This window comes from Zonotrichia albicollis, chromosome 6 (genome assembly GCF_047830755.1).
Source record: "Zonotrichia albicollis isolate bZonAlb1 chromosome 6, bZonAlb1.hap1, whole genome shotgun sequence".
NCBI classification, from domain to species: Eukaryota; Metazoa; Chordata; class Aves; order Passeriformes; family Passerellidae; genus Zonotrichia; species Zonotrichia albicollis.
This window is the reverse complement of record NC_133824.1, coordinates 30,974,798-31,001,713: the sequence shown is the minus strand read 5'-3', so window position 1 is coordinate 31,001,713 and position 26,916 is coordinate 30,974,798. Positions and strand designations below refer to the sequence as shown.

The following is a 26,916-nucleotide window of genomic DNA, read 5'->3' as shown; positions in this document are numbered from 1 at the left end:
TAAAGAGAAAATAGGATTCTTAATCCACTACTACTGCTAATAAAAATCTTGATCAATAAAGAAACAGTACAATACAGAAATCTTAATCGATATGGCACAGAACAAAATACATTTGCTGCTAAAACCAATTTGTAATTCTTTACACACAGATGAAGGAAAACAAGATGTACGCCACTGAGATTTTTTAATTTAAATTCCAGAGGAGAAAAACCACAATAATTCAGAACCTGACGCAAGTGAGGAAGCAGAGACAGAGACACAGATGAGACTATTGAGGGGTACTTACAAAGACACTGAATGTCAAGGAGCTATTTGAGGGATACTGTTTGGCTCAGGAGCAGAGAGTTCTTGCTATGGAAGATATTGTTATGGGAGAGGGCACATGGTTATAAATGTGAGCATGAGAAAGGCAGGGAAAAGGAACAAGAAAGCAGGAAGAAAATTAAGTGGGACTCCAGGTAAGAGTGGAAAAATTTCATGGACTGGAAGGGAGGAGTCAGGGGATAAATTTGCTGTAAGAAAAGGGAGGCAGAGAGCCAAGGAAGAGGGGAATAATGGAATGTCAAATAACACGACAAGCTGTAAGGCAGCTTATTAGCAGCTGTTGCATTTTCAATAAACTATTTTCATTTGCATGGTTCACCTTTAAGATGTGTCACTTCCCCAGAAACTCAAAGCTCTATGAGAGCTAAAGTACCAGACAGCAAGAATCCTACAAGATGTAGGAGCACAACTGAAACAATATGTGGGTTAAAGCAGCAGGCAGTCTTACCTCACTGAAAGGACTGGGCATGGCAGAGTCTACACTAATGAAAGAGTCATCTCCATCAGCAGACAGGTTGGAGTTATCAGCTGAGGGAACAAATGGGATCACAAGGTTCATGTTCTCTTTCTTTCTCTTCCCATCCAATTCATCTTCCTTCTTCTTCTGAAATAAATGAAGTAATACCAGGAACGAAAAGGCAGTAAAACAGAAGAATGGGAACAAGCAACCCAAAATCTCAAAATCTAGTGCAGTATTTTAACTCAGGAATGCCATAGGAAGAATTTCCCAAAACAAGTTTCTGAAGCATATTGGTAACAGATCCCTTAAATGCTCCTCTTGATTTCAGAAAGGTTTTGTTTGTTTTTCTTCAAAAAATAGCTGGAAAGATGGAGTATTACTCTTACAAAATTACTTTGATTTCTAGTACCTTTTGGAGTGAGCTTGAAATACTTTACCATTACACAAAATTCCAATTCATTAATGCAAAGCTTCCCTGTCTTACAAACTGAGAATTTTCATAAGCTGGTTTTAGCGATGCTTTTTAAACAAACTAATCTTCCCAGTTCCATGGAAGCCTCATAACTATATGGGATTTACCTGTGTTTGGTGCTTCCTTTACATTCCCCTTTAGTCCTTGCAGAACAAAATCTTGATAAAGTCACCAATTTAATTATCAGTTGACTGTCAGGTTTGTTTGAATAGGCAGTACTTCCCTATTTTTGAAGTTGCTAACAGCTAAAATACAGGTAACTACGCATTACTTATTTTTTAATATCCCTCTTCTGTGTAAGGAACTCCCACAGACTGACTTTCAACAGTAAAAGCAAGAAGGTTCACTCATTAAGACTGCCTTGGCATGAAATGTTTCCACATTCCCTAACAGTGATCCTGAAGCTCTTCTGGCTCTATTACTGACACAGGCAACCTCTCTGTATCAAAGTACCTTCTCAGCATATTTTTCCCTTTTACGTTTACGTTCCTTCACACGATTTGTTTCTTCTTGCTGCCGCTTCTCTTCTTGACGCTGACGCACTGATGGAAAAGAAATACAAAGCTGTCACCAAGACATTCCCTATCCTTTTATAAATCTTACAAGAAGTTCTTATTCTAACAGGACTGGGAAGAAAAGTCAGTTGTATTGAAACTAAAACACATTGAAAGCATTACTCCATTAAAACCATTTGCTTCCACGTCACTAAAAAGTCTTACAGGGAAGTTCTTCTTTCAAGCAACATGAAAGTCTATGCCTCTAACTTCAAAAATATGATGAAATACAGCACTTTTACTAATACTTTTCTTGTCATGACCCACATAGTTCTTGTCAAAGCTCTGTCATTCAGGAACAATGTAATGATCCTGAATGAGTGCCAATAAAAACTTAAATCACATCATCATGTCTCATTTTGCACAACTTCATTCAGCTCAGCAGTGATATCAAACCAGCTTGTACTAACAAGAGTTGGCAGTACAAAAAGAGACAGGAAACAGAAGTTATCAGCATTACATGTGTTTGTAGAGATAAAAACACAGATTTCATAAGGTAATGAAGTGTAAAATGGGGGAACTGCTGAAACACTAATTTCACATACATTTCTTTTCTAGCTCCTCATCATCCAGCAGAAGGCTGACCACCTCTTTTGGCTTCAAGGTGTCAGGTTTGAAATTGCCACCTGAAATTACCATTCGTTGAATCTAGAAGGAAAAAAACAAGTGAAGAAAAGGAAAGATTAGTCAAAGCCACCATGAAACATTTCTCATTACCCATTACTAAAAGTCAGCTGCAAAAATCATGCAGGGACGTCTCTCTAAGTTAGACTTGATCCAATTTCTCTATCATACCAAATTGAGCAGCAAAATTTCAAGGTATAAAATATGAGAAGCAACTGAGATAGAAAGCAGAAAATTACCATCCCTTATGGGAAGGTACATTTTTTCTGAAGCAGTATGTAATAAAATACAAATTATAATAGTATTAATTAATATACTGTTGAACAAAACAAAACAAAAATACAGCAACAGCCCTCTCAAGTATTATTTACCCATTCAAATATTCAAGTAATTGCACAGAGGATCATGAAGATCACATTTTTAATGGGTGCAACATTTTTAGTCTCCTTGACTGAAAATTGTATCGCCATCCTGAGTCGGTGTTGCAGTTTAAGCAATTCACTCAGCCTCTATTACTATATTAAAAACAAACCCAAAAACTAAGAAAAGTTGTAACTTAACAAAAGAGAACAAGCTTTAATATAAGGCAATTTCAATGATTTGGATCACCAGCAGACTACACCTCATTTTCAGGCTGATTTCAGGTAACTCTAGTGTAGTATCTCAGAAAAAAATGTTTCAACAAGGGAAATGTGAATGCATTCAGTTGCTGCAACATCATGAGCAGCATCCAATTAAGACAAAAGCTAGAAAAAACTCCAAGTACAAAAAACATCTGAATGCTGTATATAGTGTACCTACTGTTACTAAAAACCATGAATCTCCTTAGTTACTTTCTTGCCAATGAGGTATCATGAGGTTTAAAGTTCCTAGTGCACTTACTGCTTGATGCTGCAGGACACTGAGCTTTTCTGGCAACACTGACACCTCAAATAATTTCCACTTGATTACCTTCCAAATGTCTTTAAAAAAAAATCAGCTGTTGTGTAACATGAGAAGAATCAGTAACTCTGACATAGCAAAGACAGAAGCCCTAGTCTTAAAGAAGCCTGAGTAGTTGCACTGCAACATAAGAAACAATTTTTATGAAGCCATACTGTAAATAATTATCTTCTTTCCAGTTCATATGTCACTGAACTGCTGCTCTGTTAGAGACACATATTTGAACAAAGATACTTCGTTTTGTCTTCTGTCTCCCTGCAGACACTTTTTCTGTCTCTTTACTCATGTTGATACATGCTTTATGATACCATTCCTGTAACTTCTCATTGCAGGCGAGTTCCTTAGTCCTACCTCGCTCTTCTCCTTGGCGCGCTGTAGGATGCGCTCCTCGATGGTGCCTTTACAGATCAGGCGGTACACGGTGACTTGTTTGGTCTGACCCAGCCTGTGTGCCCGGTCCATGGCTTGCTGGTCTACTGTTGGGTTCCAGTCACTGTCATAGAAAATGACCTGCAAGGCAACACCACAGGGATTAAATAAAACTACACGTTTAGAGCACCTGGTGACTAAACAAACAGAAATCCAATATACTGATAATGGCAGAAGTTCAGTCACGTTTCACAGAATTACAGCCTCACTGTAGGCTATGTTAAACTAGCCTTGCCTAGTCCTGTGAAGTCTCTTCCATTGCATTTCAGGTGAATTCAAACTAACTGACACTATGAATGCTTCAACTTCCAAAGAACATCTTTAATATCTTTTTAAATAGACTTGATAGGGAGGCAAAAAATTCCTAAGTTTGTTATCACATTGAATCACTGTCATACAATTACTTACAGACTACAATCCCCATCATGGATGCATTTTAGCGTTACTTACCATCATATCAGAATTTCATGAGGAAAGTAGTACTCCAATTTTTATTCAAAACCTAGAAAAAGTCTAATGTTTCTAGTACTTTGACTATAAAAAATTGAGATGCTACATTAAATTAATATTGCACTATTACTCTAATAGTACTTTATGCAAAATAAGCATCAAAACCAAAAGCATTTAAAGATTTTAGCAAAGTATTAAGAAAGTAACACAGAAAACCACTAAAAGTCCTCATGCAAGGAACCTGCCTGAGCTTCCATCTGTTTATTTCTTCTTTTAAACCCTGAAAATTCTACAGATATTTGTTTTCTTCTGATTTCTTGTGAATGACAGCAAGATAGGATAGGATATTTTTTATTCAGAGATCTTTGGGTTTGTGTGGCTGCAGACTTGAGGTCAAATCTGCAAGCACACCAGGTGCAGGTTAGAATCACAAGAATAGCTGTTAATGAAAAGATGAATGGTTCATCAGTATTCCTTCCATAGTGATTAGTGGCAGCTGCTCCAGAGTGCAAATCCTTGCAATTTACCTAAATCAGTCTGTCTTTACACCTCAGGGGAAGAAATTTATCCTTCCTGAGTAGCTGATCTTCAACTACAAATGCCTTCCTACTTTTATAGGCATTGTTTCATTCTTCTGGACACAGAAAAAAGGGTAACTGATAACTATTCTACTGTTTCCTTTGCAACTGAACCTTGGGAGCAAAGGGTCATTCATACAGTGAATGCTGTTTCATCTAAGTGTCATTTGCACCTGTAAACCCCTTCAGTAATCCAACTCCTCTCTGGACCCTGGTACTGAAGTATGTGTGGAGTGGGAAGAAATTTCCAACTGTAACCAAAAACTGTGTACCAAAAAGTCCAATATTCTACAACTTCATCATCAAGATAATATTACATTGTGAACAACAAAGTTAACAGTACATGTAATTTCACAATGTGAATGGCAGTACTAAAAATATTGATCAGTATGGGCAAGAGTGGCCAACTTTTGCACAGAATGACCACTTTTCCAGCATAAATTGTTACCAAATTTCACCCACCGTATCTGCAGCTGTAAGGTTAATGCCCAAGCCTCCAGCTCTCGTACTTAACAGGAACACAAAAATATCATTCCTGTAGAGGAAAGAGATGAAACCCTCTTATTTTGTGCACAAACAAGGAATAACCACAAAAGCAATTTTTTGACCCATATGAAGCAATCAGGGCTATTTCTATTACTTGAACAGTTCAGAATGCTTTGTGCTGTTCATTCACAGTCAAGGAAAAGAAACACATGAAAGAGTGAAAGAAGGTAATCTACAAATGAAGACAATCTGAACATGTAAACATTCAATTTGCAATTGCAGTTTATTAATCTGCATCAAAACAAACCAGGGCTTCCCCACACTGGAAATCAGGATTTCATACACATAAAGAACAATCTATTGTTTCACAGAACTGACCCAATGTTAAAGAAATCTTGCCTTAATGATGGTCAACTGATAAAAAAAAGAAAAATAGAAGTCAAAATTGTGTAGATGCAAGTTCTGTTCTAAATTTGGTGCTTTGAACAGAACAACCAAGGAGACAACCCTATACGTAGCATGACCAAATACTGATGAAAACTCCAGTGATAACACCAAAATCAAAGTTTCTCCTAAGATCGTGAACTACACTAGTGTCTCTGCAGGGTCACCAGTATTTAGAAGTGTTCCACACCTTATGGATCTGTGAACAGGCTGACACAAACAAAGCAGACAGTACACTAGTAGGGACTCCAAAGACATCAACACATTGTCCTTCTCTGCTTAAGAGAAGAAGTCTGGAATGCCACATCCTTTTGCTGCTACACTGTCTGAACAACTTGGCAAATGTAAAATCAGTGAAGTACCAGAAACTCGAGCGGAATGAATGGGAAGGAACTAAAACCAAGCTGCCAATCTTAAGACTTTATCTTGCAAATAAAAAAGCCAAAGGAGTCAACAGGTACCTGTTTGCACTGAAGGTAATCTTTGGCCAGGTAATCTCTTGTAACTATAGTGGGATGTGTGTATAGACAGTCACCTGAACATGCAGTTGTGATATGCTTCTGGATATGCCATATGGGGAGCAAAGTGGACAGAGCCACAGACTACATGAACAAATTATCCTGCCACAGCTATGGATTTTCAGCACTTTGCAAGGATATTCTGCAGAATAGCTTAGTCTCAGTCATGCTTTTTTTCCTGGAAATATTTCTCATAAGTAAATCATGTATAAGAGGAATTCAACTATCATCTTAATAGGAATTCTTGTTTAGACTGGCTGACATACATTTCAAAGGGATTTCCTGCTGAAATTATTATTTTTCTTCAGTTGTTTTATTTGCTAATAAAACCAAATTCTGTCTGTTAATAAAACTAATTTTTTCACTTCTTTTGGTTAAAGGACCTTACAGGAGGAAGTGTGAGTATTCCAGGAGGACATCATAACCTTCAAGGAACTTGTTTCTGACACCTGGAAACAGGCAGAAAGAAAGGTACTACATTGTCCTCTCACTTCTGCACATGTTCAAATTCACTAGAAGATTCATCATTGCAACACAGTCCTTCAGGTCCATCAGCCTCCTGAACCAGTGACCTGAAAGGCCTTGACTCCTATCTTCAGCAACAATACTTTGGGACCACTAACATAAGGAATTTTCTCAAGTCTAGAATGTTGCTTTCACCCTGCAATAAGCAACTATCTATGAACCTAACTCCACCAAAATGGGAAAGTAACCTTCTTCCAAGCTCACCTCAACATACAGGAAGGATAACCTTACTGTGAACTACCACACCAAAATGACGCTGTATCAAGCCATAGCTCATGATTAAAAGGAAACTTAATAAACATAAACATAATCATTGTAAGTAATGCACCCTGATTCACTTATTAAAATGGCCAGGATCCATTTTGGTTTACTAAATGAGAAGAGTTGCACTACATTTCTAGCTAATAAAATCCCCATTTTATCTTTTGTATACTAGTTTAAGGTTTCTTAGTAAAATATGGTTAAATAGTTTGTTTTGCAGAAAACTAGGTCACTTTCAATACTCTAGCATATGCAAGATTTTCAGTCTCATCTTTACAGTGTCAATTGTCAAAGCATTTAATAACCACTGGACATTTGCTGCTCTTCTATTGAGCTTTTTCCTAAGCAACAGCCTATTTGGATTGGCAAGAAGTACAATAGGTGGCTACACTAAAACTGCTTCCAGTACTCTTTCACAGATTCATATGAAAACCACTGACTACTGGTCAGCAAACCACCAAGAAACTGTTTCGGATAAATGAGGTCAATTTGATATAAAGAAAGATAAGTACAAATTTCATTTATTTCCATTACATCTTACATCAATTTCCTAGGTACATGTATTTAAGCAAGAACACATCTTGCAAACTACATTACCTGTTCTGAAAATCTGCTACCATGTCCCTTCGCTCAGAAATCTTTGAAGAGCCATCCAATCTCATGTAGGTATGTTTCCTATAAACCATGTATTCCTGCAAAAAACAAAAAAAATACAGTTATTCTTGAAACTGTTCAGTCTTGACTCTTGCAGAGCCCCTCGCCACACACAATAAAAACAGGATTGCTAATTATAACAAGGTTCCATAAACACATCAACAAATGTTCTGTAAGCAATACTTGATAATAATACAATCCAGAAGTTAAAGCTACTCAATCATATGTCAGCTTCTGCCTTTCATGTAAGACATAAATGAAAATTCAGAGTTGGAGATACATTTGCTGTACTGCAGACCTGGTACATGCCTTCTCCTATAAATAAAAAACTAAACAAAAATCACTAAAATGGGAAGTTTGTTTTCACAGAGTCTACATTTTTACTAAATCCCAAGTTTTTACTGTGCAAGCAAACCTTTCCAAACACACCAACTGCATCTGCTCCCTGTCGATTGTATACCATTTGACTGGTGGTTTTAAAAACCTGGAGCTGTATAATGTCTGTCCAGCCTTTACCTCAGCAGTGAAGAGCCTGTGAATCTCTTCATAGGAGAACATTGAACACTTACACTGATGTGTCAGCCCACAGCTCCTGCCAAGCAGCAGAACTGAAACCATTGCCTGAGACACAAATCAAATGGCATCAGCTAGGAATGCTGATGAAAAAGCAAATGGTTTTTCCACTGAGACACATTTTTCGTGCTCTAAGGTTCTCAGCATTTCTTGATACCTGTGCAACTATCAACAAAATCTGAATTATAGACAAAGCTCAAATAACCACAGAGTTTCTCTGGAAAGACATCCTCTGGGGTGCTGAAAAGAGGCAACATCTACTGGTTACATGAGTTAGTTTTAGCCATACTGGTGCATGAGTCTTTTTGAGATGCTGTGAGTGCAAATGAAGACAGAAAGGAGCAGACAGTGCTTTAGCAGCAAGAACTATTGGATTCATCTTGCTCCAAGCCACAGTGCTCAGCACACACAGAACTGATGTGCTGTGAGAAAACATGGCAGTGCTTGCACTCTAATGAACCTTCTGACAGTACCATGCCCAGTCCTTCTTTTCACCAATCCTTCAGGGCTCCTGAGCCCTTTGTGTTCTGCAGAAACAGTGGAAGAGCTGCCATATTGTAAAGAAACTGAGAAAAAGACTGATGCAGAGGAAGTAAGCTTCAACATGAAGCAGATCAAAGAGAAAATGAGGTAAATAAAAGTGTGGAAATGGCCAAATCCAGACGTGGATTACCTCCATGAAACAGAGCTCATGGCTAGTAGGATTTCTGGAGTACAACAACAGAAGTTCAAAGCACAGAACAGCTACTTCACCACACAGAACACAAATCCTAATTAACTATTATTTTATTCCATTTCTATGACAGGTTTCTGCCACCAACTAAAACAAGACAGACAAGAGTTGTCAGGCACTATGCCACCTGTTCTCCAGATTTGATAAATTCTTTTAGTATTATGACAAGAACCTTTCCCTTTCATTTCTTTGTTACTGTCTTTATCTGCCTTTATGATGATTCAACCTTTTGATCTTGACTTAGTCTTCCCTCATCTGTTAACCATCTTTTCATTATCTGTCTTCTAAAAAAACTTCAGCACAAACAGAAGACAACTTATTTCATTCCATCAGGTGCATTTATCCTTATTCCATACTTCAGACATTTTCACAAAGGCACAAAGTGCAAAAGAACAAATTATTCTACACCTGCAGTGCTGGCATTTATTCGCCCAGGTCTGCAAACTAGCTTTGTACATTAGCCCTTAGCTGAGTATGGCAAGAAGGCAGTGCTGCTAAAGCCAGTGCTCTTCTGGGCTTCCACAACGATACTTTCTCAGGAAAATGTTTTCCCTTCAAATTACTTCACAGTAAATAGAGAACTCTTCTGTTTTCACACAACTCATTAACTTTTGTTACAGTATAACCAAGGTATTTTACTTCATGCAGAACATAATCCAACCCCTCATCTCATGAATACAATCTGCTTTCCAGTGAAACCAAGTTTCATTCCCAATGAAACTTTTATAGAAGAAAGCAATCACATGGAGAGAAACAAACAAAATCTTAATAAGTATGAAATACACATCTGCATGAAAAAACAATACTGAGATTATAATTTATCCTCTTCTGTTAAAATAAAATAATTTTCCTCTTTGTATTTATATCTGCCATTTTATAATGGCTGAACTATGCAGCAGCTCTCCAGCTGAAGCTACATAAAACAAACATCATTTTGTAACTTTGTAAACAATGTACTTTGTGCTCTCTGCCCTGCATAGATTAGGTTACTGCAATATAGTCCAAACACTGTTAAAAAAGACATTCTGTGTTTTTTCATATTCAACTAGGCAGATATATTTTGACAGATCAGGAAAAAAATAGATATATATAGATACACAGCTTTTGCAAGGATTTTCTTATTAATGGAGTCCTTACTTGATTTTTAACTTAACTTCAGCTTCTGTTACTTGGGTGGGGAAAAAGAAAAACAGAGGGCTTAGTAGGTGGCTTATTTGGATAATAAAACACAAGTGAAGTTGAACATTCAAGAGATGGAATAGCAAAACACTATGCTCATAAGCCTTTCAAATTGAATGCTAAGAGAAAAGACAGAAGCACTAAACACAGCTTTATGAGCTTCATGGTGTAATGCAGGGTATCAACAAACCTACGCCATGTCCAATGTTTGCCAAAAGAAGAGGCATACAAAGCAATGCTAGGCAAAGTGCCAAAATACAGAATTGCAACCATGCAAGTTCTGTTTTTCCTCACAGCAGCAAAAACAAAATTCAGCTTGTGATTTGTTATTGAACTATTAACTGCTGACCTTAAAATACTCTCCTGTTCATACAGAACTCATGACTTAGGCAGCTATTGATTCAGGCTTCTAACTTTTTCTCTTCAGTTTATTGCGGAGAAGACAGTTTCCTAGCTCTCTGATGGCACAGCTGCTCATCAAATAAAGATTTTTTGTTTTTCAGAGGCAGAATGTCTGGTTTTAAATTATAAGTTAAGACTTCATTCCTTATTTCTTTCCTATCCCATATGCCAGAGAACCTTCCAATGTTTATGAAACTTCTGCAGAGGAATCAGATATTAGAGGGAAATGGTAATGGTCTGTGAAATTACAAGCAACATAAACACTGTAAAATTTACCACATTTCTCCCTCTTCCTTCCAATAAAAAGGCATGTAGGCATCAAATTAAAAAAGAAGGAAGCAGTTCAAACCAGGAAAAGAGGATAATTAAGCCATGCAACCCCTTGCCACAGGGCAGTGCAATTACCAACACATAACAAGGTGTTAAGATGCAAATGAAGAAGACCATGGAAGAAGAATCCATGTTGGACAACTGAGTATATAGGAGGCACACTTGGCTGAGAAACCCCTTAAGCTGCAAACTGCTGGAAATTAAGTGAGTGATGGTGAAGTATCAGTATTCTTGCACTTTCTGCATAACATCTGCTGTTATACATTGGTGTCAGCAGAACACTAGGTTGAACTTTAGGTCTAACTTTGTATGGCAGCTCTTATATTCTTATATTAATGCATTAACCTCTGGGTATCCTCTAGTATAGTAATTTTATTTAGGCTTTCTGCATCCAAATTATTGTACTTTCTCCGAAACAGTGTTCTAAATCTCCATCTTCATAATTTGTCTTCTGTCAGCTATAGCTCTCCTACCTCCAGTAAGTCAATCATCCGTGTCATCTGGGAGTAAATGAGAACTCGGTGTCCTTGAGATTTCAGCCGTGTCAACAGAAGATCAAGAGCATGAAGTTTTCCACTGTCAGTGATCAAACTTTCTTTATCTAAAAAGAAATAGAAGAACAGGAGGTAATTAATAAAGCCAATTCAGATACATGCCACAAGTTATCTTCTAAGTGTTCCTAGCACTTCACTGCATTATAATCTCTGAAGCAGGGAGGTGTGATGGGAGAAAGTGCAACATCCCTTCTAGCTGATACTTAAAATCACAATGAAAACAAACAAGTTTTGTTTGCTGGGATGGGAGCACTTCTATATGCTCCATGTGACAAAATCTCATTAAAGACTGGTCTTAAATATGGGCTCAATCCTTTTTCTGGACAGCCATATCCCTCATCTAAGGTTTTATTCTGCCCAGATCAACAAGCACTAAATGCCTTGACGCTTGAAGAAATATTTTCCACTACACACATGAAAATACTGTCCTTTGCACATTTGCTGCTACCTGCTGCTGAGCTTTAGACTTATACTCCACAAATCAAACCCCTCACCTTCCCAGAAAAGAGCAGTTGTCCAGGTCACTGTAAAACAACAATGCCCTCACAGCACTGCCTTGAATTCTTCCCTGCCCTCTCCTTTTTTTCTTCTTTTGTTTTGTTTAAGAAATGTTTCCAGATGGCAATCTTTTCAGTCACTTCAGATTTTATACTTCATGTCCTGTCTATTTCAGCACTGCTCATGAAGTATTTTTCAGGAAGGAGATCTTCCTGTTTGTACATTCTGTACATAAACTTCAGTAAACAATACATTACTGTTGAAAGAGGATGAAGAGAAATTTTCTTCCAAAAATTATCTTTTGGAAAGGCCATTGATGATTCTCTATTCTTCTGGATGTCTGAACTTGGGTTTACAGCCAAAACGGAAAGCTGACAACTGCAGATGGTGCAGGCTAGTACAGAACCCAAGGATTTTCAGCATGTCTAGCAGGTAATGTTCTCTAATGCCTAGCAGGTAACACTTTTGCACACTTCCTCCTCCATAGAATGAATTATTTCATGGGCTGAAGAGAATTCAGCTTTCTGTAAGGCAGTTAACTGTCTTGCCCAATATCCCAATTAAAAAAAAAAGTTATATACAAAATTAATTCTTCCATCTGACCACCATGTATTTTAATATAACCAAAAGCAGGTTCAGACTAGTAGAAGAGAGGAGCACAGACCACATAACAGCACTCCTAAAAAGGTCATACAAGCACAGCAGGCAACACAGGCCATGAGTACCAAAGTGATATGGTAGGTGTGCAGTCATGTGGCAGAGTAGTAAGCAATCCCTGCAAGTACAGCTAATGTCTTGCTGGGTAAAGCAGGATTGCAGTTGCTCTCTTTCAAAAGTATCTTTAGCTTAAATATAAATAATGGACTTGATGCTGGAATCTACATCAGAACATCAGAAAATGCAACTGTCTCCTTTCTGAAATTCAAAAAATTGTGAGTTTCCATATGGTTTAAAACAACTAGCTATTCCACTTGCTGTATAAAACAGTGCTGTGAATGCTCTCTCCTACAGCAATTTTAGAGCCATGCACCTGCAATTCACTCAAGTTGAGAACTCAAGACAAGACAGGTCTGCTCTTTCTTGCTTGTCTGCCTATCTAGATAGTGACTGTATTTTCTCCTTTTGGCAGTGATGATCCTGCTCTGCCTGGAGCAAGAACCACACCATTGCTTAAATTGTTGACAACTACCTTAGGAGATCCATTAACTAGAGAGCTGAGTCAAGGAAATACTGTAAGGAAAACTAGAGCCCACACAGCAGGCTAGCATTTGTTTTAAGTGCACTCATGATGCACTCATCTCTAGAACTGCACTCAGTCTCAATTACATGTAAATCATTAAGAGCTTCATGCATTCTTCTAAGGAAAACCAAATTTTCAATTTAGGCAATTAAGCAAAATGGAAATGAATTACAGCTACTTGGTTTCAAAATACACTTATGGAAGCCAAAGCCTTTGTTCAACAGCAGTATTTACTCTTTATACAAAATGTTATTATTTCCTTTAATGATAAATACAGCCATGACATTCTGCTTTCATTCTAATTGGTCAGCTTGCTATTTCAGAACAAATTATATTGAGTGAAGCTACATGAAAAGTCTAGATATATAATCTAGATATAGTGGGAAACTAACATGATTATTAACCAAAAGCTACCTAACTGGAAGAAAACTCAGAGAATCAACAGGGTCTGTTCAAAAGTTAGTGTTGACAGGATCAGATTAACATACTAGCAATGCTACTGTTTTTCTCACAAAGGCACCAATAGGTAGAATTAAGCTTAGCTGACTGGAAATGATGCATGTCCTCTGCTGCTGGCTCCTGAGGTCTCCATTGTGTAAGTTACTATTTTTAAATCGCAATGAAATGCAAATTACAAGTAAAGAATTTATTTGCAGATGATTTGAAAAGTTAGCAACTTGTTAACAGTTCATAAGTCATCCAATAGCTCATCAGTAGAGCAGACAGCACTGGTGAGAAAGTTTTCCAAGTTTTTTTAGGAGAGTAAAACAGTACTACCAAAAAAGAGATTTATCATCTCTGGAAGAGAAAATAATTTGTCCTTAACCTGGCACCTTTAAGCTTGCTATCCTGATGCCATTGTTTTTTCTAAGATCAAGTATTTTTCCACGCTGAAAGCCTGCCACCTAGTGCTTCAAACAACAAATTCTGGAAAATGGTAACAGAAAATGTGCTTTACTCATGCCATCTTCAGAAAACACCAGAATTATTCAAAAGATGAAAAAACCCTGTGTCTTCCACCTCTAGCTTCTCTCACTTCTGTTTCTAATTTTTTCTTGTCTAGGAGAAATAAAAAAACTATTACTTTTTAAAAGGGGATTTCCAAAATTTGCAGTCCTATGTTTTTACATTTAATGATCAGCAACAACTCTAAATGACAAATTCTTCGGATTTTTTTTTTGGCTGTTGTTTAAAAGGAGCTTTTAAAACTTTAAGTCAGGTAGTGGTCCTGTACTGCGGTGTCCCTAGGACACAATTTTTAGGTTCTTCAGCACTTATGAAATAAACAAGAAAAAAGAACCAGACCAAATGGCCGTCAGTCTGAAAAAAACCAAACCCAACTGCCTCCAGCCATGCTAGGATGTGGACATAAATTATCTACAAGGGGATACAGTGGGCCTGGGAAGAATAGTTACAAACGATTATGACTCAGAATAACCTTTGTCAGGAGCTCTGGCTGATGACTGTAGCTGGGCTCAGTGCTCTCTGGAGAATGAGAAAAAGTGCCTCTGGACATGCAAAAAGCAGAGGAAAGAGAGATAAAGCCTGGGTTCCAGTTGACACCCCTGGTTCCCCTCCTGACGGCACAATGGGGTCAGTGAGGAGCTAGCTGGCTCTCACAGTAAACAGCCAGTGAGGCCGGTGCTTTTTATCGATACTAAAAGGACTCAGACACTTCCTGCCATTTAATCCAGGACCATTTTTCTTTCAAAGAACAGGAAAAACCTCAAGAGATTCCCACAGTGATCACAGCTGAGCCTGCTGCCAGGGTACTGGGAATGCAGAGTCTGGGAGAGGACAGATCAGGGTTTAGGAGAGAGAGGTGCCCCCTTTCTTCTTGTCACCTATTTGCCACAGACCTTCACAGCAACTGCTCCATTTGACATTTGCTACTTTAGCCTTGCAAATGGCTCCTTCAGCACATCACTCCCTTTCTGTAAGGCACTGTGCCTGCTTCTGCACCTATGAGCACAGCTGTCCTGTTGTGGGGTGTGCTCTCTCCTCTTAGAGTAAGTTTAGGTTTGAATGCTACTTTCCACTTAATTAAAACAAAACTACTTTTTTACCCCACTTCTAGGTCCAACACTTCCTAAATTGAGCCAGCTTTACGTAACACACTCATCCCAACCTCCTTCTCAACCAAATTCTGTTGTGCTTTGACAACAATTTGCCCAACCTTGCACCTATCCTTTCACTTCTGAAAACTTCTTGTACCCTACCTTTATTCCTCTAAAATTTTTTGCTGATAACAAAGTCCCCAGCTTAAAATGGAAGTCTTTCAAGAGAATGCAGCCCTGTCTCTTTTCTGCATTGGCTACTTTTCTACATTTCTCTATCCATGTCCTCTATCTTAATTTATCTCTTCAATACTTCCCACTTTTCTGCTACAGAGATTCATTTTCTTTTTCCAAATAACCAGCAAACAATTAAGAGAATTGCTGAAGAAATTATAAAATCATCAGCTATGACTGAGTATTAATCCAGTGCAAGCTCATGAAAAATGGTTTCTCCATTTCTTACATAGAAATGTGCATGTGCTTCAAATGACTCCAAACACTTAAGAAAATACATTCTTAAACCGGCCTGTAGCAAGCAAAAGGCCACTTTCCTTTTACTGTATTAACTTCCCCTGCCAAACATCCTTGACCCAAAAGGGTCTGGGAATAACTTTGCATCTGGAAGTGTAAGCTGTTTTTCCTCTTGGCTATCTGTCAGATCTCTAGTACTTTCTGCAGAATTCTGCTTGTTGCTCAGGACCATCCTCTGACAGCTAGAGCATATCTGGCCCATGAAAGCCACCGCAGTACTGGCAAACCCTATGAGATCTTGGATTACTTTAGTCTAATTCTAAGAAAAAATAGTACATTTATTTTACTGGTATACTGGTACCTTTTTCCCTCTTTACAAGGAAATATGAGTAAGTCTTTATTTCAATGGAAATTCAGTAAGTCCCTCATTCCTTATTTTCCAGACTGATTTCCTCTGAACTTAGTCCTCAAACCTAACCTTCTCATGGTAGACTGCTAAAAGTAATTCTACCCTTTTCACCAGGCAGACCAATAAAACAATATTGGTCTGCCTTTTACAACAATATGAAGCTCTTCCAACACCTTAGGAGGCAAGGTATGTCTCTTAACTTTTCATGCAATCTTCCTATCTCCAATCTCAAAACAGTATTTGGTCGTGAGAGCAGACTGCTCTAGTAAGCAAGTCTATCTCTTTATAGTCATTTGGAGGACTGACATGCAAAGAGAGGCTTGTAAGCATTAGAAAAACCTGTGTTAGATGTTTTCAGTATCCACTGAAGATTTACTTCAGCCAGAGGATGCAAAATCATAGTGTACTTTAAGATACCAGGTTAACTTTCACTCAGAAGGAAAAACAAACACACAGACATCCCTAATCCTTCAAAAAGCCCACAGCCAAGCATAAACTACCACCAAATAACAGATGTCCTTATTTATCTCACCTCCATTCCACTGCAACCTCCAAACTCACCTGGTATCCTGATAAAAGACCAGCCGTTCTGAGGCCTGATCCCTAAGAGCCCTCCTGGATGCTCTGGGAAGAACTGGGAGCACTGCTTGAGCCAGTCAGCTGCAAGCTCAGGGGATCCATGGAGCACACACTGCTTTGCTTCCAGACTTCCTCCTTCCCTTAGCGCCCTGCGCTCGTATTCTGCACTTCGGTCATTGCAGTAGAACTCCAGCGGCACAGCTGTTACCTACAGGGAAAATAATAATAATCAATATTCCTGTTCACATTTCTCCCTGTCCCCAAACCCCCAGTTCAAGTACCTTACCACAGGATCAAATTTTAGAAGTCAAGTAATTATGAAATGTAGAAACAGAAAACAATCTTTGCCTGGGCTTAAACCAAGCAAAGATGCAACATCTCTCCACACCACAAAAAACACCATATGAACAACCAGGCACAGAAAACCTGCCTTTTGATAAACTATGCCTTCTGCCAACTGCTACACGACTGATAGCAAAACTATAGGAGTAATATCCTCGCTCTACCTCTCCTTTTGCCAAGATTTATTTCTTTTTAGTTCCACCCTTCACAATCAAGTATTTATCTCATTAGCAGAAATTACACATGCTGTCCTTAACAAAAAATCATGTGACAATTCAAAATTAGGGCAATTCATAGATTAGAAATGAGGAAAAAAGGAACAGCATATTTCTTGAGCTTTAAAGTTGCTTTGAATGAAGTGGGCACAGAAATAGTGCTCTTTTGCTTATGGCATTCTATGAATCCTATGCCCTCTTACCTGTTTTAGTATATACAACCCAGCTGGACAGACCAGTGTTGCAAACACAGGAAGTGTGATTTCATGCCATGTGAGCTGCTCTGGAACAGCTCCCTCAGTGTAACTCCCCCTTTTCTGCCCCATCCACCCAAATCTGTACAGAGTGGAAGGTGCACATGAGCCAAACAGCTGAATGCCAATGGCTGCAAGGTGCTCAAGAAAAACTCTGTTCCAGCAGAAAAGGCTGGATTTTGTAAAATCTGCAGCTTTCTCATATCTCTCCCTTACCACAACAGGACAACAACCAAAAGTGAAACTGAGCCATGTATGCAGCAGGATGGATGGCTCTGCTGGATTTAACTTCAGATACTTCACCAGGAGTTAAATACCATGATCCAAAGTAAACACAATTACAACACTTTCATGCAAATATAAATGCAAACCAATTCACTGTCTAGCACAAAATTAAAAAAAAAAAAAACAAAAAACAACAGATTGCCTACTTCTTTCTACATTTTTTGAATGTAAATCTGTTTTGGGAAAACATTCTGGGGTGCTAATAAAATCTATTTATAACCAAGTTTACAAAAGAAAGCTAGTAGACCATTTTACATACTATCTAAAGACTTAATAATGTGTTATAAACTGACATAGAAATGAAAACAAATTTTACTATTAAGACAGCCTTGCAATACAGGCTAGTAACAGAGAGATTTGAAATGCTGTGACAATTTCTTCACCAATGTAAGAAGCAAATGTATCATTAATTTAGAAGTCATTGTTGCTTTTATTTCAGAAGTACAATGAAAAAATCCCCCATGTACAGTCATGTAAGTTAAAAACAGCGTGCAAAATGACATTCCCTCCAGGACTGTGAAAAGCAATGTAACAAATGAACAACAGAGAAAATGAAGCTTGTGAGAGTTTTCACATTTAAAATAGGCAAGTGGGGCTGCATGGGAAGAAACAGTACAGGAGGCTTATAGGTGAACAGTAAGCAGTGGACTTCCTGCAGAATTGAGATTAGTGGAATAATGGGACATCTGAAACATTAAACACAATAAAAGAACCATCTTTGTATGGCAGATGAAAAGTTTCTATATTTGAAGGCAGTTTAAGTTTTTGTTCCAGTTTACTCTGGTGTGATAAAATTGCTGTATTGAAAGTAACATATACAACATTGTATTATGCAAATGAAATATTTTAACAGCTTGTCTAAATGATAAGCAATAGATAGTTTAATTATTACCAGTTTTAAACACTGCACTTTAGAACTGTAAGGTAAAGAGAGCAACCCATACCTCAGGACAGCCTGGTATCTTAGATATTGGCTGTACATCTCTGCACATTTGTCAGCTAACTCAAAAGTAACAGGAATTAAGCAAGGTTTCCTAGTTGTGGCCCAGACCAGTTTCACAGGAGTTCTTCTCATAGGAAAACATAAATCTCAGAGACTTCTGTTTACAGGGGCCAAACAATAGTTTAAACAGATTATTGAGCACAGTTATAGCACTTATAAAAACCCCAACAAACAACAAAAAAGCCTACACAATCTTTGCAATAATGGTAAAGCCATTGTTTTTCAAGATGACAAGAGCTATTTTAATACCTGTCTATGGGTCTTACACATAGCCACACAAAAGACTGCAAAGTGAAACAGGGTGTATTAAGACTGAACACATTTCCTCTACCTAAAAGGTACTCTTAGAGTTGCTGCTATCCTGTGCTGCCACCTGCAGTCAAAGCATATGTTTGACCTTTGCGAAAAATGGCAAAACCTCTTCCAAAATACAAAATATTCAAAATATTGAACTGCTAAAAACACTGCTAGAAACACTGTACATCACAAATGATGGTACAAACTTAGGTTGCTTAAGTTGTTTACTATGCACCATCACATTTCAGTTCACATTTCTACACCAGAGAGACTGGAACAAATACTCTTTTCAAGCACAAACAACCTGCCATATTGATTTTCAGGACCTAGATTTTCCACCCCTAGGATAGGCAGCCACTACACACAAAACAGAGCAGACTAACTTCTGACACATAAACATATCCTATCTTCTGAAAAGAATACACAGATTTGTACACAGGATTTCTACAAGACAAAGTCAGAAGATGCTACAAGCCATGTTTCAGTAACACCTTAACCTAAAGAAGAACTGGTAGGAGACAATCTTGACACAAACACTGTGCGCCCCAGTGCTATTTCTACACTAACAAGAACTACTCTTCCTGCACATCCCAGGCAAAACTGATTGACCTCTGAGGACCCCAGACTACCTTTACCATCAGTTCCTTTTTTTTTAGAATGCAGGCACATATTTCTAGGGTAGAGCCCTGTATCTTTTGCATGCCCTTACAAGTGAAAACAAGACTTTTCTGAAATGAGCAAAACAAAGTCTTTCATTCAAGTTTGTTCACAAGTTTGTTCACTCTTCTCTTTATTTTCACATGGCGCATTTTTTCAAATTTTTCTCCCCACAGGTTTGTTTTTCTGGTTTTACTAATAACAAAAGATAGATTAGTCTTCAGTATTAAATCCTCTTCTGTAAACACATTATTGTCAAACTGATTGATTGTAAGAGTCATGGTTCAGAAATACATCAAAAATACAGTGAAAGGGATGTATGAATGCATTTCCACCCTAAATTAAACAAGTTAGTTTAGCTAAGGCAATTGTAAAATGCTTCCTGCATTTATCTTCATGCAAAGTTCACCTTTCAGACAGTGTGAGATGACCAAAATGGCTTCACACAGTATTCCAGTCTGTAAGGAATCTATTGAAATTAAACCAAACAGTGTTATTCAAAATTTATTTAATTAGCTTCTTAATGACAATGCAAGATCCATCCTCCAAGTTATGTTTTTTATGACTGAGACCTGTCTGTACTCACAAAAACTGCCTGCATAGAAAGAAGACTTACTCCCTCCCCCAACTGCTACATAAACATACACTCCTATTTCTATCATTTGCTCTGTTAACTTCCCAAAATTCATCACAGATCAAACAACAGAAGACTATAGCTTCTGGGGACATATGTGCTGCTTCTGCTCTTTCAGGTCTTCTACACTCTTGCCAAAAGTTTCTAACAAGCATAAAATTAAATCTTTGTGCTCCTAAAACAAAAAGCCATGTCTACACTTAATCATTTTTGTACACCAGCCAAACCAAAACGAATAACTTTTTTTCACTAGAATAAACTCAGATACAATTTCTTTTCACCTTTCCCTTAGTTTGTAGCCTTCTGAGCCCCTCTCCACCCTTTCTGCTGTAGGGGAGCAATTCAACATATTCTTCATCCATGATGCAAATTTAGGTACAAAGAGGGACAAATCAAAGGAATCTGAAGGTGAAGTGGCTTTCACAATTTACTCTAAGAATAATCTCTTGTTCTCCAGTAAGGCAGTACATTTTAACAGAGAGGTGACATGTGACTTTGAGCAGTTCAGCTGGATTCCCAGCCCTTGAGCTGCTGACACAGATAAATTCAGCATTCTGTGGTGATGACACCTAAATCTCCCCCTTGGATTATCAGTTAATATTTTACTTTAATATCTCTTCCATAATTGCTTTAGGTATTAGGAGAGAAAGTGAAATCTTTGAACAGGTCCTGTTGGGTGCATCTTACAACTTTCCTTTTCCCCTCAGTATACATTACAGTCACTTCCCCTACGAAAAACCACTATTGAACACTGTAGCAAAAGGATATCCTCACAACAGTTTTACCCAACCAAAGAAAGTAATATATCATTGTGTTCCTAAGACACAGTTCTACCAGGGTTTAAAACACAATAGAAAATACATAATTTACAACTTAACTGGGACTTACCCGTGGACTGGCTATGCACAGGAAGGACGGTAGCTCAGTCACCTGGCAGCATCGTACACATGAGGTAGCTGATCTCCTTCTATATATGACATGGTCTGAATAGCCAGTAACTGCTTTACAGTGGCTGCTGAACACAAGGTTCTGAAAACAAAATTAAAATGAAGAAGTTAATATCTATGAAGAAATACTACTCTCAAATCTTGTATCCACTCATGAGGAATACAGACAAAGCACATTCTGTATGTATTTCTCTTTGAATAAAGAAAACTCTACACATCTTCTGTGGAGAATACGTGAAGAATCTTTGTGTAATTATCAGAACAATCAAATCCAGAAATGTTTGCAGTCAGAATAGATCATATCAACACTTGTCTTGATGCTCAGCTGGAACCAGAAACAAGTTTTTCTGCCTTTGAACCTTTTGACTCTAGCTCTTCTAATGCAGGCAGTCCAGGAATATTCTAGTAAGTCTGATCAGGGTGTTTTCTAGCTATTCATTTATCTATTCTGAGTTAAAATTGAATTTTGCAGAGCATTATTCTGCACACAAAAGGAAACTAGCAATAATTTTAGAAGCATTAAGAGGCATACATCTCACTGCCATAGGACCACAGGATGTGGTAAATGGCAATTCCAGCACTTAAGTTCACTTAAGTAAAAGGTAAATGGGATCTCAAGTTTTGCTGCTTTTCTGCCCCAGCTCCTAATGCACCAAAATTAATGGCATGCTACTTTTACTTTACAGAGCCTACCAATTTTATGAAATCCCAGTATTTGAAGTTGCAAACATCCAGATACATGATAGAAGCAGACACCCTGTACAGCATGTCATACATTAGATATATGCATTTCTATGTATCAAAAAATGCTAGAAAACACCCACAGCAGGAGTCTATTATGGATAATGCATTCTGGGCCCTTTCATTTCCATTCACTGGGCAAGAATGCAGATGGCAAGCACATATCATTTGGAACCTGCTGACCAGAGAGGAGAACAGTCTGACTGTACATACATGCCAGCACTACCTGCACTCAACCCTAGCCCCTAAGCACATCCTTCAGCTGCTGCCAGTGAGACTCATGGGCTGGAGCTGGCAAAAAAAAGTTGTCTGACTGAACATTTCCTCTTCTATATATGAAAGCTGAGAGCTGAAAGCTGACAATAGTCTTGCAATGACACTCAGCAGAGCTAAAAAGTACAGGTCAAAGCTTGGCCCACACTGGATAATGTGAAGTGATCCAAAAAACAGGCTCTTACTCAGCTGACAATTCTTAATCAGTAATGCTGGCTTAAGCAACAACTCCTTCATATGTTTTCTCCAGGTCCTCACAGAGCCCCTTCTTGTTGGCCTAGCTGTCTGTATTCATTAAGATGCTGATCAAGATGAAAACAAACTCTTGCCCCTCTGCTCCAAGTGAGTATTGTGACATGCCTCACCACCTGGTAAAACTGGCCACGTGCTGAAACAGCAGTGTGGGAATCACAGGGCTGGAAATGCATGCCTGTGGACAATGGATATGAATGCTGGCTTACTCATCTGAGAACAGAAACAGTGGCAACAGAGCACCAACTCTGCTGCTAAAAAGGGCAAGTCCTTTCCCATATTTGTGCCACTTCCTATGCTAATTTTGTCTCCTCTCCAGAAGCCTCTTTGGCTACACATCTGAGCAAACAAAAAATTCAACAGCCATAAAAATACAAGGTTTTCTGCAGCTGGCTCATACTAGGTGCGTTGGGGTATGCCTGCATCAGCAGACGGAGGGTTCCAGAGTTGAGAGTAAAGAAAGGACAGCAAGAGTCAGAGGGGAAAAAATGAACAGCTGCTTTAGCTCAAAGCCTCTCTCTTCCCCACCCTTGGACACCACACTGGGAGTACAGCTGATTTTATGAAGAAGAATCATCATTGCAGACAGTCACAAGAGCTTTCCAGTAAGTCTTATGACAGCAAGCATTGACATGCTGATTGTGACCCTGGTCAATAGAAGCATTTGGTAATTATTTCCTGGAAAGTCAGAATACAAGAAATGGATAGAGAGGAAGTTAACAAACTGTAATTCCAAACCTATGCAAGTTTGTTACTTAATTCTCTTTTGGAAAACAATATCAAAGACCCATTTAAGATGACTTTATGGCAATTTAAGTACCTGGAGGAAACAAATAAAGCTTCAAGAAGGTACTCAAAATAAGAGAAAAATATTTGTACCTGGGCATTAATCTGCTTTGAGCGCTAGATTCCTGTGTACAAACTATGAGCAGATATAAGAAACATCCCTCTGAATTCTGACATATGCAGCTGTTAAGTATTCATGAATGGAGCAGTCACCAGATATAACAGGGACAGTGGAAACCCATCAGCTTCCCATCAACCACATACATGGAAAAGACTAGGTAAAATTACAGGACTGAACACAGCCGCAGCTCTGAAATGGCTCACATACTTTAGAACAACAAAGCCAAAAACCAAAGAGGAAGACTGCTAAAAGCCCCAAATGTACAACTATGCACTCCAAAATAAGCTGAAAGAGGGTCTCCTATATTGCAAATAGAGCTGCACATAGATATGGGTGATTGCTACCAACATCTTAAGCCCATTAACACTCCTACATTTTTTAATAGAAATAAAATTATGAAAGGAAAGGAGGGAAGGGTTCATGTAAACAGAGCAGATTTTATATTCATTTAATTCAATGCATACAAATGAATACATATCATGCGGAGGTGTTGAGCAGGGGCAATCAAGAGACCTCACACTCTGCAAGCAATTTCTGCATTTACATGATTAAACATATCTTTAGACAGACACTACTTCAATTTCAGAAATATCCATTAAAAAAAAACGTGTCTCTTTCTCTATTTACTTATTTTCATACTTTGTCTCTTACATCGGAAATGCTGACCTGAGCAGTTAAGAAAAACCTTTCCAGATTTTACCATTTCCTTTTTCCTCTTTTCTCAGCCTTCTCATTCCCTACATGTTACTCTCTTATGAAGCCCAAGACGAAGCCTTGGGGAATGTTACATTGAAAGCTTCTCCAGTCTGGGCTAAGGAAAAAGTTAATTCATTTCACTCACAATAATGTGCAGTGCTAAATGACAGGCACGTAAAGGGAAGCTTGATTTTCAACTCTCCTTTAGGTTTTGCACTCCCCAACCACCCTTTCTTTTCTTTTTAAGGTGTTCTAAACAAAAGCTCTGCAAACAAAATTCTGTAAATATAGCTTATTTTAAAGTGACTTCAGGTGGTAATTTGTCTAACAGGAAGGCTGGAAAACAGCTTTAAAGTATTTGTCATAACTGCAGGGCTATTCTTCCTTTAGATTCACTGGGGTTATCACAAATGCACTGTATTGTACCCACTGATGAACTCTGCTCCTCAGCTGGCTTTTTTCTGTACTGAACTTATTAGTTGCAACAGTCATTAGTTACACACAGCCAATAGCCCTGGGAACTCTTAGGACACAAGTACTGACATCCTCAAAGAATAGAAATTATCTGAAGAAACCAAAGTAATGTTTAAATCTTGCTAGACTGTGGTATAGGTGGGTCTGTAGCCTATCCTATAAATTTAATCATTAATATTAAAACTTACACATGCATATTCTACATTTTACATTTAAAGTCTAAAATCTTAATCCATCTTCTGTCCTTCAGAAAATCTAATGATTTTCATTTTGATATTCATACACACCAAACCAAGGGCTATGTAAGGACTTGTTCTACATATGTAAAAACGAATGCTACCTTCTCAATTCTGATACCATCTTCTTTACTGCCAACACACAAATTCTCCTTAAGCGTACAAACAAGAGGACAGAGCTACACTACAGTCTCAGGGATAAGCACTGCAGGCACTACAGAAAGAGCGGACTGCAATCTCAGAAAAACTAACTGAAAGCAAATTCATATAGCATAGAGATTTTACCAAGCTCAACATGGAAACACGGACTACTGAAATACCAGCACAGCCAGAGTTAACAGGCACACATTCACTTGGCTGGCTCTTTGTTTGATAACTAGGAGAACTCATTTTGTTGGCTTTGCTGTCAACGCTGCAAAACATGACACCAAGTCCAAGGTTGGTTTCCTACTGCTTATGCGTCTTCAATTTCAACTTCCTCTACACAATATTCAATTGAATTCTGGCTATCTCCTTTCCCCTTCCAGACTCATGAGCAGAAGCAATATTCCCTTGAGAAATCTGGCACAATCTCACTGTTTCAGAAATGATTTTTTTTTTTTACAGCATATCTGCTAACTGCCCAAGATGTTTTCCTGACTCCATGTTAGCACTTCTGTGAACTTATTTCCCAGTGAACTGAATCAATGGAGCCTTAATCTAACTCAGGAAATCAACGGCAATTTAGTCATAAAAAGGCAAAATCTTTACACATACCCTAGGCCAGAGACTAACAAAATGATCTTGCATTACACAGTAATTTGAATACATATGGATCTACCAGACAGTAGCAGAAGCAAATTTCAGAGTAGAAATATAGCACTGAAAATGCTTGTTCACCAGCTACACTGTCAGGCTGGTCTCAGTTTTCCCCAGCCACTGCAACAATGTATTGAATTGGACAAGAGAAGAGCAGTTTCAGCCAGAAAATTACCATTTTGCATATAAAAAACATTATGAAACTCCTAAGCTTACATATAGAGTCTATCCCTGACAAATCATGAGTCTAGTTCTGCTGCTCCTGTATCTACTTTTGGTGTTCCAGTAATATTTTGAAGTCTTCTAAGTCAACTGATTTATTCATTATAGCGAGTTTTGAAATGTAATGCCACATGTGAAGGAGATGGATTAAACTATTTTTTCTGTTCTGTACTCTAAAGTCTCTTAACTGTATCTAAAAAAGCAGACAGTATCATCATCCCATTATCAAGTCTGTTTTATCAAGTCTGTTTTCCCTGTTTCATAAGGACAGAATGGTTTTCATCATTTCTCACTCTTCGAGGATTTGCTACTGTCCCCAGATACAGAAATTTTGCTTACCTGCAGCAAAGTGCAGCTGTGCAAGTTAGGGAAAGACAGTGGGAAATTTACATCAAGCAAGAAATCCCTGTTCCTCAGAAAACATGACCCCTGCTCTTTGTCCTCTTCAGTCTCCATCCAGGAGCGCATGTGATGGAGCCTGTAGGATGCTTTCAGAGACAGGAAAAGAGCTAACCATCTGAAAAAAAAACAGAGGAGATGCACTTATTCACTGCTTTGTGAAAGAAAGGCTTGAATATACTTCCAGCATAACTGTATTTGATAGAAATGCGGTTTTTGTCAGAATATCAGACTTATAGCATCCTGCCTTAAAGAAATTAATTTCTGCCAGACATCTTCAAAATTTTTCTTATTTCAATTTTTACTAAGGTGGCTTAACTGAATCTAAGTGATTAAATCAGGATATACTTTGAAGCACTTAATAGAAAATGGTGAAGCCCCACTTAGCCACTACTATTTAAAATTGCATTGACTTTTCTGTAAATTACATATAAATTATTCATAAGAACATGTGTAATGAATGCACAATTTATCACAAATACCACTGAGACACATCAAGAGAAATCTGAATTATGTTACTGAGGTGCAGTCAAGAAAC

The 26,916-nt window shown here is 38.1% G+C and overlaps 1 protein-coding gene across 3 annotated transcripts in view; it reads right to left on the bottom strand.

The window, feature by feature from the left end:
- INO80 (INO80 complex ATPase subunit) overlaps positions 1-26,916 on the bottom strand; it is a 74,644-nt gene that overhangs the window by 17,017 nt on the left and 30,711 nt on the right. For all 3 annotated transcript variants that reach the window (XM_074543024.1, XM_074543023.1, XM_074543025.1), the window contains 10 exons: positions 26,319-26,496; positions 21,322-21,462; positions 16,729-16,954; positions 11,412-11,539; positions 7,665-7,759; positions 5,296-5,368; positions 3,728-3,886; positions 2,356-2,458; positions 1,710-1,798; positions 773-928 (listed from right to left, as the gene is read on the bottom strand). In XM_074543024.1, coding sequence (XP_074399125.1) covers positions 773-928; positions 1,710-1,798; positions 2,356-2,458; positions 3,728-3,886; positions 5,296-5,368; positions 7,665-7,759; positions 11,412-11,539; positions 16,729-16,954; positions 21,322-21,462; positions 26,319-26,496 — 1,348 coding nt within the window. The remainder of the gene's footprint in view (positions 1-772; positions 929-1,709; positions 1,799-2,355; positions 2,459-3,727; positions 3,887-5,295; positions 5,369-7,664; positions 7,760-11,411; positions 11,540-16,728; positions 16,955-21,321; positions 21,463-26,318; positions 26,497-26,916) is intronic.